The 14004-nt window shown below is 43.5% G+C and overlaps 1 protein-coding gene across 1 annotated transcript in view; it reads left to right on the top strand.

Annotated features, from left to right (window-relative positions):
• Positions 1 to 14004, top strand: part of il1rapl1a (interleukin 1 receptor accessory protein-like 1a) — a 142693-nt gene that overhangs the window by 59337 nt on the left and 69352 nt on the right. The window contains exons 3-5 of the mRNA XM_079276787.1: positions 968 to 1253; positions 7754 to 7940; positions 9183 to 9336. Of these exons, the coding sequence (XP_079132913.1) occupies positions 968 to 1253; positions 7754 to 7940; positions 9183 to 9336 (627 nt within the window). The remainder of the gene's footprint in view (positions 1 to 967; positions 1254 to 7753; positions 7941 to 9182; positions 9337 to 14004) is intronic.

Here is a 14004-nt window from a genome sequence, read left to right as displayed (position 1 = left end):
GGCTACACATGCACAGACATGTACCCGGTAATATACACTGTATATTACCTCTGTATATTTGTCTGTATGAACAAATGGTGGCTAATTAGTCGGAGACTGATCGCTGGCCATAGGTTAACTTCTGGCCATAGGTTAGCATGTGGTAGCTTGGGAATTGAGAGAGATCTGCTGGCTAGAACGACAGCAGATCAGGGTGCCTCGTCAATGGCTGTACCAGTGGTTTTGATTTGTGTCAAATGTTCTTTCTGCTGTGCCCACTGCCTCACTTTTTTTCGCTTCTGCGCTTTTTTCATACTGCAAATTAGGCCGCGAAGTAAAGTGTCTGTATGTGTTGCACTTGACTTTATCTGTAAAATGAGCGACTCCAGTTCCACTGCCGTATGCACACTAACCTATGTGGACATGTAGGCCAAACTCTCCAGTCCAGTCAGGGCAGAGTGTCTTTAGAGGATGGATTGTTAGCTCAGGTCAAAAAACTGTGGGACAAAGAGCCGAAGGGAAAATATCTCGAACACGCCTTGCTTCAAGAGCTGGAGGCGCATTCCCAGGGGGGGGGGGGGTTGAGGAGAGGAGGAATTGCCATCCTCCAAAAGCAGAAGATGTTGAATTCCGTGCGATATACACCATGAAAAATGCATACTTGCATACTGTTATATAGCTTTGTGTGTCATCCCTAATAAAGCCATTAAAGTGAGTGCTTTATAATAAATAAATAAGAGGATTATTGTGGGTGGTTTATGACCTGATAATCCTCATCCCACTCATATGTTCTTGTAAAGTAACAAGAAGATGCATAATATCGCAATATTGTTTTTGCTGTAAACATCATATTTCCATGTCCTGTCATCACACTGCCACCAATTGTGTATGCGCTCATACATATTTTATTGTCTCTTAATCATTATTTAAACCACACCCTGGTAGTGCGTTGATGTATGTCTCCCTCGCTCTCTCTGCTTCTCCGTAGTGGACGGCTGCACAGATTGGTCAGTGGACTACCTGAAGTACCGGGTGCTGCAGGGTGAGCCGGTGCGGCTGAAGTGCGCTCTGTTCTATGGTTACATCCGGGCCAACTACAGCCAGGCGCAGAGTGTGGGCCTCAGCCTCATGTGGTACCGCAGCTCTGGCCTCGGCCACAGCGACTTCGAGGAGCCCATCGCCTTTGACGGCGTGCGTATGAGCAAGGAGGAGGATGCCATCTGGTTCAGACCTGCCGACCTCCAGGACATGGGCCTCTACTCCTGCGTGTTACGGTAGGATGGAGGGAAAGGGGATAACGCTGGGGATTATTCGAGATATTAATTATACATTTAAATGTTCAGTTGAGCAAGTTATCTGCTTTTGTTTTGCTGTTGTTTTTAAAAACCTGTTATTCCTTTTAAGACATAGTTTGGCATTTTGGGAAAATGCTTATTTGCTGTCTTGCCGAGAGTTAGATGAAAAGATTAATACCACTCACATGTCCATGCATATTGAGCTAGAACCTGAAGGTGATTAGCATTGTTTAGCATAGAAACTGGAAGCAGATGGAATCGAAAAAAAACAAGCCTAACAGCAAAACTAAAACCTACCAATTGGCACTTTGTGAAAGGGTTTAATCCGTACACAGACAGACAATTAAGAAATGACCCAAACAGACAAGACATGTGGTCTTGGTGTCTTCATTTAACTATCAGAAAGAATGCAAAGAAGAATATTTCCCAAAATGTTGAACTGTTCCTTTTAACGGGGAAAGAGAATTATATTTCTGCAAAAAATAAACGGCCCGTTTCAAGAATGTTCTTGAAAGTGCGTGACATTATCTACGTGATGATCGTAATTGAGTGATTCCTCATATTTATCGTATCGTGCGCTACAGTATAAGCGAATGTGAAGTGGCGAGGAGAGATATACAGACAAAGAGATGCAAACAAAAACACCCACACATACTCACTCTTTAGTGGGCCATTACAGAGAGACTCTTCCTAATACGTGATGCATAATTATGTGGCAGTAACTTATTAACCTTTACAGTGGAGAACGTCCCTCAATAAACGGCTCATTGCAGCTCCTCATTTCAGAGAATTTTTAATAAACCCAGTTAAAGGCCTCTTAAAGGCCCAGAGAGGCTTGCGTGATACATCGAGTGTGACCGGGGGAGTGTCTTTGTGTGCAATGATACCCCAGTTTATACTGCAATTCATTACTGCACTCTGTGGGACTAATCGGGCACATACTGTGTTGTTTCACTGTAAATTAATATTGCCTTTTGATTATTGACAATTTCTTCTAACAAGGCTTGGTTCCTGTTCAAATGTCGATTTATATTCAGAGCACACTTCCACTCTGTAGAGCACTACAGTTGTAAAAAAGTGCCCCCAGCTCTGCTGTTTCTGTTGCTCGTGTTGAGCTGGGGGGGGGGGGGGGGGGATTTCAAACTTCTTAGATACTCTAATCAGAACACTGCGAGAGATTTGCCTGTCAGCTGAATTCAATTGGAACATATGTCAGGGAGAAATCTTTTGAATCACACAATTTAGCATATATGACCTAAACACTCTACCCTAAAACTCCCTTCAGGCAAAGACAGGGAAAAAATGCCGTTGTCTTTTCTTTGGAGTTCATACAATATGCAGTAGACCTTGATATGACACCTAACAATATAACCTTCATTGACATTCTTCGGGATGGACAAATATTTCACAAGCATGTGACTTAATGAAGCAAAGCCTCTCTGACATATCGTCAACATTTGTAAATGTACGCTAGGCTTTGTAAATGTGGGCTTTGTTCACCCTGCTTTATTGCAGGACTGATTGATTTATTATTCAATTTTCCTGAAATGCATTATGCACCCAATAAACTGGCAGCTCTTGCGTATATTTCTAAACCTTAATGGGTTACTCTGTTTTAAAAATCTCATTGTTAATACATGCAATTAAAAGCACATTACATGCCACTGGAACTGTACAGCATGTCAGAATGAGCATGCAGAGTGTGTGTCATATTTCTCATGATATTTCAATGTAAATTAGTCCTGAGACCGAATTCAGTGGCTTCAATGACCTTCTATGTTGTGCATTTTTTATAGATGAATAATTTATTGCAATTAGATTACAATATAACAAACCAATGTTGCATGTATGTCATTACATGCAATGCTACGTTCTATATCACCAAGACTCCACAGTAAATTAACAAAACAAGTCGAACAGAAACCACTTGCTGCAGCTCTGTCATGCATTTTGGGCTCCAACCAGCAGCTTCTTTTTGTAGGCCGACCCCGGAAGTTAGCGTGGCTAACATGCAACTAGCACGGTTCTCTCAACAAAAAGCCAGTGGGATTTTTCCATTGGATTTTTGGATGATTGCAGAAACAGCCTCTGTGGTAAACATGCGTTTATGATACATACATGTTTTGTTCAGCAAGATAATATTCACAAATGAATAACACTTTTATCATTTTCAAAGCGTGAATGAAGTCGCCAGAAGAAAGAAGGTACTGTTAGGCTTTAAATGAATCACAGTGGCATGAGCATGAGTACACAAACAACGTTGGGAAGGCGGACTCGTCGGCATAATGACGTTTTGTAGTCTCATTAAGCCACTTGTTAGCAAACTTCTTATTTGTAACAGCTTCAAAATTGAACAGCATAAAACGTTAAAAACCCTTAAACTTGTGTTAACGACAGACCTTATTTCAGACATCTTACCAAAAACCTATTAAAAAAACATTGACCTAGAGACGAGGGAACCGGAAGTGCAAAAATGCTGACTCACTTTTGACAACACGCGACCACCTCATGCCCTGCAGTCTCTGCAGTCTCTGTAGTCAATGAGCAAGTGTCCTAGAACCTACACTCTCTCTTTGGTTGTACAAAGAAGTTCAATTGTATCAAAGTCTGTGAGAAAATGACCCGACTTGTCACTTGACTTATTACCTCAGTAAACATTGTAAATATGAGTTGTTTCGTTTCAAGTCTTTTTCAATACAGCATGATGCTCATTTAGTAAATGATGGTCCCGTTTAGAGTAAAATAGACCATAAAGAGGAGTGTGCTTTAGGGCGGGCTTACTGTGTTTGGCAGGTTGCTGCCACTACCAGAGCCGGATACGGCGTCTCTACATCACTCCTCCGCATTCCAAAATATGCTAACTTCCGTTCATTGGTTGCAAAAAACACCCAGCATAGTGACGACCGTAATTCAAGATGGCGACAGCGAAATCACCTTCAAAACGGCATTCCAGGAACCAATGGGTGCTGTCCCGTTGACAACGTCCACATCTCATATACAGTCTATGGTTCACACTCATGACCCGTTTGTCGTAGACTCTTGTTGGAGGCGGCATTGCACTCAGCAGAGTTCCTTTTTCATTCGTGACGTTTTTCCCCGCCCCCTACTCTTTAGCCACGCCCTCTTCAAACTCATGAATCGCTTGTCAACACGAATGTGATTGGTCAGGTTGAGAAGCTTGTGATTCCTGTTGTCCGTATGAGAAGCATGGAGGATGCCTTCCAGACAATTTGGTGGCAGCGATGGCAATAAGCTACGTAGAAGCAACAATGACACTATGCTACATTGATTTTATTGTTTCACAATTTAATGTGATCTTGATGTAAACCTCCTCAAATTATAGCGGATAAGTCAGCACTTTAGAGCCATAGCCGTGTTTCCTTTCTAATCTAGTGCGCTTGAGTATAAAAGCCAACACAACAAAAGATGTCTCACTGCCATAATACCGTCTGCACTGTATATATGGCAGCATAGTCTCCAGTAGCTCTAGGCGTGTTGTGTACTGTCTATAAATGTACGTAAAGGCCCCTGTGTTAAGTTTAACTTTTTTACTGAAGCCCTCCAGATGTTTTACTCAGACAGAGATATGGAGGCGCACTCTTTGGGTGCTGCATGACTGTGTGCATGTATGTAGTTATCTTTGTCCTTCTCTGTCTGGAAATGTAAGTCGAATCGGCAGTTTTCATGCGAAGGTGACTTCATTTACACAGCAATCTCTATGTGCTCTCCCTCCCTTTCACCCCTCTGCTCCTTCTCTCTGTCGATTCATATCATCGATATGTCTTCCTCCCTCTGCCTCTCACGCAGCCTCAGTCCCACTACATTTCACCTGATGAATTACTTCATAATGCTTCTAGTAAGGAGTCCGTGTTCTGGAGAAGGTGAAACCATGTGTATTTCCTTCCCATGATTACGTTACCCAACATGGGGCCAAATAATGTGTGGAGAATTACGTGAGCCGCCGACTAATATCCAAAGCAGCTACACTCAAATAGAATGTGACAGACGTGAAAGACACCACAGGACTGTGCATCGACCCCCGGCTGTCCATCAATCAGTCTCCACCCCTGACACCTTCCCACAATGCCACAGGGTGCCTGCTGTGAATATGTAACATGTAAAAATGTCTCCTTTTGGCTCCCCGGGGACTTTAATGGCTCAGGTGCAGGACTGTGAGAGGTCATCTCTGATCGTCCTCCCATTATATCAACAAGCGCCGCGGGTCGACTTTGTCGGTGTGTTAATATGCCCACCCGTGCGCGCATGCGTCCACACGTGTGTTGGTGCATGTGCGTTTGGTCAAATTTGTTCTGTGGACAAATATATTATCCAAGTGTACTCTGTAAGCCTACAGCACCGCATCTTCCCACTCTATTCCCTCCAGGAGGGAGGCATTAAGTCGATAATGTTAGATATCAGCACCAAGAGGGCATTGCTCTGTTGCAATATCTTGCATCTTACTTTTGCTTCTTACAGCATTTTCCAGATGCCCTTTTAGTCATCTTGTGTTGTAGAAGTATACAGTATCTTGTTTTTTTTCTCTTTCCAAGTAGCTATTCTCCTTCTGTTCCTCTCATCGCTATCTCTACCCAGTGCACATAGCCACATTTGTCTTTAAAGTGTGTGTGTTGTGTGTGTGTGTGTGTGTGCATTTGTGTTTTATGGTCCCAGGGGGTCAGAGGTGTTTATATGAGAGAGGTGACTCCCTTATTGCTTCCATAACCTGAGTAGATCATATGAAACCCTGTCATTTACAGTGAATGGGAGCATCTGGCGAGCCGTAAATGTAATGTAATGAAATAAAATGAAAGCTGATATGGCTAGTGTGCGCGCAGCTTCACATTCGACCCGCCGAGTGCCGGATCGCAGCCAGGCTGGAGGATAGAAACACAGACAGAGATGCCTCATTAAAGCATGCAGACTTTTAGTTTGGGCCTGTTCTTTGTGTGGTGTGGACCATTCTGCCTACGTTACAGCTATGTCAGATTACAGCGTGCTTCCAATTTTGTGGCAGCGGTTTGGAGACGACCCTTTCTTGTTTCGACGTGACAATGCCCCCTTGCACGGAGCCAAGGGAACGCTTCCGCCCCTCTAAAAACTCTGATAATTGCTTCCATTATCTCCAGACTCGACTACTGCAACAGCATTCTTCATTTCTTCACAGCATGTTGTCATAAAGTCCCGAACAGACTCCAGTACATCCAGAACTCTGAACCTCATGTCCCCTCCGTGCAGGACCAGGCACTGGACCTGTGGTGACGGGGCCTTCTCCGTAGCCGTCCCCTGTTCCTCTTCCCAAACACATCCATGGCTGTATCAAGCATGCTTTGTTCAGGAAGTCACTCAAAATTCGCCAAGTTTGACCTTGTGCCTTTACTGTGTTTTAAGGTTCTTTTGTCAAATGTGTTATGTAAAGTGTCTGTTGAGTATCTAGAAATGCACTCTATGAATAATAATGTGACCAACCTCACTCATGCTCTTGTGGCTGAAAGTGAGCAAATCCCTGCAGGAAGGCTCCAAGGCTTCCAGAAGAGCAACCTAGTCGGCAGAAAAAAAACAATGTATTGCGTTGTACTTTTCTGCCAACCATAGGATGCGTTGAATGTTGATGTTTCTGAACCAATAAATACATAATTAAATGTCACGAATGCGTCTCATTCAGCCTTGTATCACGCTTGCTGAAAGGCACAATACCACCTGGTTAACTGTGTGAAACAAATGGTAAACAAAACTACAAAAAAAAATCAGAGTGTGTGTTAAAATAATAACGTAACAACGTAAGGCATGAATACATAACAACCACCCTGTGCATAATAGCAAGCACACATTATGTAACAAGCATAAGTCAGTGTTTACTTTCGGTTTCACACGGCACACTGTCAGCTGTCTCCTGGGTGAAGGTCCTGTGTTTGTTCGACCTATCCCCCCTCCCCTCCCCGCCTACTCTCAGTGGACCTTCTCACGTGTTATACGCATTGTTATACAATTATACGACATAACTTTCAACCTTGCCATTCATCGCATCCATGGTTTGCGTTAACGTACAATGGCAACATGGGGACTAACTCCTCGTGATGACCAAGCAGCTTTCTGCCCCTTCATGTCACGAGGCCCTTTCAGTGTTTGCCTCTTCTCTGATTAGCATTCCCACGTCCCGGCTGACTCCCCCCATCAATCCAATACTGGTCGTGATTGTGAGTCATTGACTCGGTAAAGCTGCTGAACACGTTGTTATTGCTAACCCCACAAACACAGGGGAGGAGGAGGAGGAGGGGGAGGGAACCAGCGGAGGGGTGGAGAAGGATCAAAATAACTTAAGGGGTATCCAAGGGAGGAAACATAAAATTTGACTTGTTTGAGTGTGTGTCGCAGTGTGAATGCTCGTCTTATTGTAAATCGTTGACGTAACAATATGACATATGTATCGGACAAGTAAATGTGAACCTTAATCTCCTTGTATTGTTGTTCTCTGCCCACAGGAACTCCACGTACTGCATGAAGGTGTCCATGTCTCTGACGGTGGCGGAGAACGACACAAACATGTGCTTCAACTCCAACATGAGGCGAGCTGAGAAGGCTGAGCTCAGCAAGAGCAAAGATATCCTCTGTCCTGACATAGATGACTATATTGAAGCTGGCAAAGAGCCGGACATCACCTGGTTCAAGGTGGGCTCAGCACTCTGACGAGTTTATGGTTGTACTGACTCTACTGCCGCGTGGTTTGTGTGTCGTTGCAATACTTGCCTCAAGGAACATTTATGTCTTTTTCTGTGTGTGTGTGTGTGTGTGTCTTGCATACTGTTATTTGTTGTCTGCTAGGGAAAAGTAACACGGCAATCATCTGTCTTTGTGATCATACAACCGAGAGATATTCTTGAACGGTTCATTGGTTTGTTTTCATCTAATTTCTTGGCTGTTTATCTTTAAAAGCCTTGTTGGAAACATGATTCCAGATCACTTTGGCAGATTATGTATGCATGCAAATGATCGCGATGAAATACACAAGAGAGTCGTCCTGAAGAGAACGAGGCCCGGGCAGAGGGCAGCCACGGAGACGGCTTTTGTTGATGAACACAGAGCTTGTATGAGGAGAAAATTGTGCGATTGTCACTCTATGCCCTGCGGATTTGAGTGCATGTCCTCCAAATACTCCTCGTCCGTGATCTTTGTTCAGCACGCACCTTCACTCGTCTCTCACCTGGGTCCTTGCTTTTTTCCAGGTCAGGCATGGCCTGCGGACAACAAAGTGCATCCCGGTGAAGGGCTCAAGCCAGACTAATCACAGGCAGATCCGCAGTAGATTAGCAGGCCGGGCTCGACCTCTAGGTTTCCCCAGAATTCAATTACGGTCCTGGGTAATGACTGGGAGTGCTGGAAGCCAGAGTTATTTGGACCACTGCAGAGCCACAGTGATTGAATTCGAAGGTTGCCGGGAGCAATGATGGAATAGAATCCGCCGGAGCACCGAGGGGCTGCAGAGAGGGCCGTGTCGTGGACACACTCATTGTGCCTCCACATATAATCACACTATGGAGAATGGAGAATATTCAGTTCAGTTGCAATAAATCCTGATCAGATGAAGAGGATAATGGCTTAGCTTTGTCGTTTCACTGCACAGAGTGTTTATGCAACCCCACCACTTCATCCGCCTAACGCTCAGTGATGCTCAGAAGCTTTTGTGTCCAGCTCAGGCCACTTGAAATGGATCTGATTCATTGTGAAGCAGAGGGCAGGTCATGAATTTCATAATGTCAGCCTTGGCCAGAATATTTTATCCCGACCATGTGCAGCACACACTACCTTCCCATCTGTCTCTCATTTTGTGTTCCACTTCTCCAGTGATTTATCAAAAGTAAGCTGTATGCAGAAGCTTAAAATGTGACCTGCCTGTCCTTTTCTAATGTACAGGAGTGCCATCCAAAGCAGTGGCGTGCCAGTATCATCCAGAAGAGGGACATCCTGTCTATCCAGGAGGTAAAGGAAGATGACATTGGGAATTACACCTGTGAAGTCCAGTTTGGTGGCTTTGTCGTGAGGAGGACGACTGAGCTCACAGTCACTGGTAAGTCGTCAAGAAAAGCATAAGACGTAAAGATGACGGCGTGTTTTTGTATGTGTGGAGGGGCTATTTTACAAACTCTACTGTTAATGTTGGAACAATCAATAGAGTAGCAGTCACAGGTGCTGGAAGAAAAGGAATGGATGGTATACAAATATACACACACACACACACACACACACACACACACCACTGAGAGCTGCAGCGATGCCCTGCTGCTGGGTTAATTGCTGGGGGAGGGTGAATGCTGTGGCCTGGCCTGTATCCCTTCTTCTAACTCAGCACTTCCCAGCCGACCAAGCAGTGTTGAAATATTTAAGGCTATAGGCGAAACCCCTTCACACAGAGAGCTAAAGAGCCAGGACCAAGGTCAGGAGATCTACAGCACTCTTTCTCTGCTCTCTCTGTTTATATCCATCTCTAGCTCTCTCGCTCTCTCTCTCTCTCGCTCTCTCTATCTCTCTCTCTCTCTCTCTCTCTCTCTCTCGCTCTCTCTATCTCTCTCGCTCCCTCTCTCTCTATCTCTCTCTCTCTATCTCTCTCTCTCTCTCTATCTCTCTCTCTCTCTCTCTATCTCTCTCGCTCCCTCTCTCTATCTCTCTCTCTCTCTGCCTCGCACAGCTGCGAGGTGAGCGCACGACAAATAAAAGCATTCATTCCTCGTGTCTCGGTGGGAGTGTACTCGAGGGTGAGGCGGGGGGGATCGGGTGCTCTGAGCACTGCCAGGTCAACCACTCTGATTAGGGTTGATCAAAAGGTCAAATCCGGTTCGCTCTGTTTCTTTCCCTTTCCTTTTCTTTCTCTCAAACCGCCCGTTGTATTCCAGTGCGTGCGTTGGTTCGATGCTACCTATTATTCTGTGCCCAGTAGCGTCACAGCATCCAAATCAAAGCTTCAAATTGTTGCCGTGCTCAGTGATGCTGCAGCAAATCAAATGAGCTTTGCTTGCCCTCCAATTTGTCATAATTACATGGAAATCAACAACATGAGAAATACGGTTGTAATAGTCAACATTTACATAAAAAACGAATATGTTCCCCCATCGCATCAGTTTGTTGCTGCTTAGGATGGTGTGTGTTGTGATGTATATAATTCAAATGAATGGATTAAAAGCCCTGGTTGCTTAGTCACTCTGCCTTGTTGGGTGTGTGGTTATGTGTATGCTTTTATATCTATAACAAAACAATTTTACCCGAGCTGCTAAAATGTTTTTTTTTGTTTTAAAATAGGTAACGTAGTAAATTGTGTGTGTGTGTGTGTGTGTGTGTGAGTCCACACAGAAGTGGTGTTAGCATTTGATGAGTCTCGTGTGTGGTGTTTATTTGTGTGGCTGGTCATTGCTCTTGTTGGATGTGAGGGCGATAGCAGTGTTAGATAAGCATGTTATTTGATATCTAGCAAACAGGAAGATGCACCACCTCGACATCAGCATGGTGTTCACTATTGGGTGAGACTGAAGTGTGATCCCAGAGCTGCGGCCTCTTCATTGGCTGCTCACGTGATTGATTGGGCCAGCATTTTACCCCCTGTGGGGGGCTTCAATAAAAATGAGGCAGATATGAGGAGGAAGATGCACTGGATTTGATTTTATCACCATCACTGTGGAGCACTCCAAGCACTCAGTGTGTCCACCATTCCCTGCAAAGTACCTAAATAAGAAATTCCTGAGGACATGCATGGGCAACATCAGGTGAGGCAAGGCAAGTTTATTTATATAGTTCATTTCATACTCAGAGGCAGCTCAAGGTGCTTTACGTAAGAGATAGCAGTGCATGAAACTCCTTTTTACGTAACCAATTTTAAAAAGCCGCCAATGGTAAGAATAGAGAAGAGTATAAAATAGGAAATTACAAAAAAAAAATGTTTTATTGATTTTTAATTAATTCAATTTTATTTGTACAGCCCAATATCACAAATTACAATTTTTTCTCTGAGGGCTTTGCAATCTGTACAGCATACGAGATCCTCTGTCCTTGGACCCTCGCATCGGAAGATGAAAAACAGCAACAACTTACAGTTGTTGCTGTTTAATACAGGCCAGAGAAAAGAAAAATGTGGAAATTTGGAAATGATTTGGTCTCTAAAGCAGGAAAAGGGAACAAAATCACAGAACATTGTAAGTAATGTCTATCCGGCTATAAAAATGCTGTCATCATCCAGGCACTTTAATCATTTGGCACATTGGTTTTGCCGGATTTTAACTTAGAACAGGAGAAGTACCAATATGAATACAATTAAATTAACCTACGTGCAACTGTTCCGGTTAATCCTGACCAGAAATGCGAATGGGGAGAGTGTGCGAACCATCCTGTTTTGTGATATCGTGCACTGTACTTTATTGATTCTACTCTTATCGATACTCATCGGTTCATTTGTTTTTATCGACATTCTTAACGATTACTAAATTATTTATTTGTTTCTCATTTGTTTCTCAAATATATAGCCAAATATTGTTTCTAGAGCAGCAAACAGTGGTTTTTACAACAGAAAAGTGACTGTAAACTCAATAATATCTCACTGCAAACAAACCTGAGATGCTTTGTGTGAGACTTGTGTGTTGTGAAACGTTGTCATGTGTGTGCATGTGCATGGCAGTTTATCATCCTTTATTTTCAAATGAATCTCAAAATTGCAATCCTGCTAATAATCCCTATTTTTACTAAACGTATCAGTAATCTGATTCCGTCTTTATTTTGTGAGTAACAGAACAGCTTTTAATTTGTATCCGAATGAAAGCCGTTCCATGTGTTACGTTGCTCTCCCAGCGAGCGGCCTGGAGGGTTCACAGTGAAGAAGTAAGCCATTAAATGATTTATCCACAGTAACTTCAAGAATATTCTATAACTGACTGGTAGCCAGAGCAGAGACCTGAGCATTGCTGTAATGTGTTTTTCTTCGTCTTTCTGAGAACACGAGCAGCGGCACTCTGAACGAGCCGAAAAGACCATGACAGCAGTCTAACCCACTTGAGATGAAGGCGTGAATTCGTTTTTCTAGATCCTGTTCAGATACGTAACCTCGAAGTCTGGCTGTATTTTTAGGCTCATAATAGACTGACTTTGTTATTGACTTGTATGGCTGATAGAATTGAGATCTGGATCAATAATAATGCCAAGTTGTCTGACTTATACTTAAAAACGTTTGAGAAGCCATTTAGTTTTGGGTCCGGGGTCAACTCGCCGAATTCACAGAGAGAGAAAACACAATTCCCTCCCTATCCGTTTGTCTTGTTTTGCTTTATCGATGTTTTGAGATATATATGCAGATATACGTCTGGCATATTACCTTTGTTGTTGTGAAATCATTTTATTGTATTTAATGTGGGCGATTGTGTGCTGTACAGTTTGCATGTCTGGCCTATGATTCCCATGGTTGCTATATGCTCTGTGTATACTTTGGCTTCGCCCTCTTGTATTTGTTAGCCTGTCAGCACGACCTCAATGTTCTATAATGACGGTGGTCATAAAAACGTTATTGGGTTATAAATATACATGGTCCACATTAATGATACGGGAGAAGGAGAGAGCGGAAAGAGGGAGAAAAAGATACATAGAGAGGCGAAACGAATGAAAGGGAGAGAAATATGAGCCCTGCATGTTGCCTGCAGGCAATGGGAGGTGAATATCCAATAAACCTGGCTAAATAATAGAAGCCAGAATGATAGAAAATATGTAATTTGTAACAACAAGCTTTTGGAGTTAAATCAGACCTGTGAACAAGTGTGAGTCAGAGAGCGAGAGAGAGAAAAAGAAATGTCTTTTTTTCTCTCTCTCTCTCTCAACCTATTTCCCATTGTTCTGTATTCTCACTGTTCTTATTAAACCAACCATAGTTTCTGTAACGCCTTTGCGCAATGCTTGCATGCACACATATGCCGCATGTGCTTGCACACCCATATATATATAAAAGCCACACGGAAACACCCACACACTGAGGTACCTTGACGCATGTTTGCCATAATGAAACGTCAATAAGGCATCAACATTGAAAAAGTCATTTTATTTGACACCCACGGTGCCGTGCTCCACGGCTTTAATGCAGCAGGTTGATGTGGGGTTCCCACAGTGTTTCTCTTCTCGCAGTACATAATAATAATTCACAAGAAGCATATTTCCCAAAAGAAGACAATGCCTCCATGTGAATTGAGTCGCACATTGAGTGAGTGTGACTGACCCTGGATCAAATATGTATTAGCAAGCATGCTACCAGCAGAACAGCCGATTCTGCTTCCTCGACTGTGCTGCTCCTGCCGTAAAAGATAATATGGCTCGCTCTTTACATTTTCAAAGCATTTGCCTGATAGCCATACCGCTCTTTAAAGCAGTGGCATCCTGGTAGAATGAAATCAACTTACTCTGACCGTGGGCTCATTTCCTTTAATAAACCTACACCATCATCCCCTCAAGTGGGCGTGAGATTATCCACATTTTATCACATCCTGTTAAGACCGGCATGGCCTGGACGGCAAGCATAAAAGGCCAAACCATGCCTGAGCTCCGAGTGCTAATGTTGTAGTTTCTTTGATAGGTCAAGAGAATAAAGGAGGTCATTAACTTGATCTTTAATAAAACGCAATACACAATGGCCTTTGCGTTGACCCTGCCGAGCTGCAAATGATGTGCGCGTGTGTGTGTCTACTGTTCTGAATCTGCTGCAGTATGTGTGATGGCC

The sequence above is a fragment of the Melanostigma gelatinosum genome (genome assembly GCF_949748355.1).
Source record: "Melanostigma gelatinosum genome assembly, chromosome: 10".
Classification (NCBI taxonomy): Eukaryota; Metazoa; Chordata; class Actinopteri; order Perciformes; family Zoarcidae; genus Melanostigma; species Melanostigma gelatinosum.
Note: the sequence above shows the minus strand (reverse complement) of the source record. Positions and strands in the feature narration are given on the sequence as shown.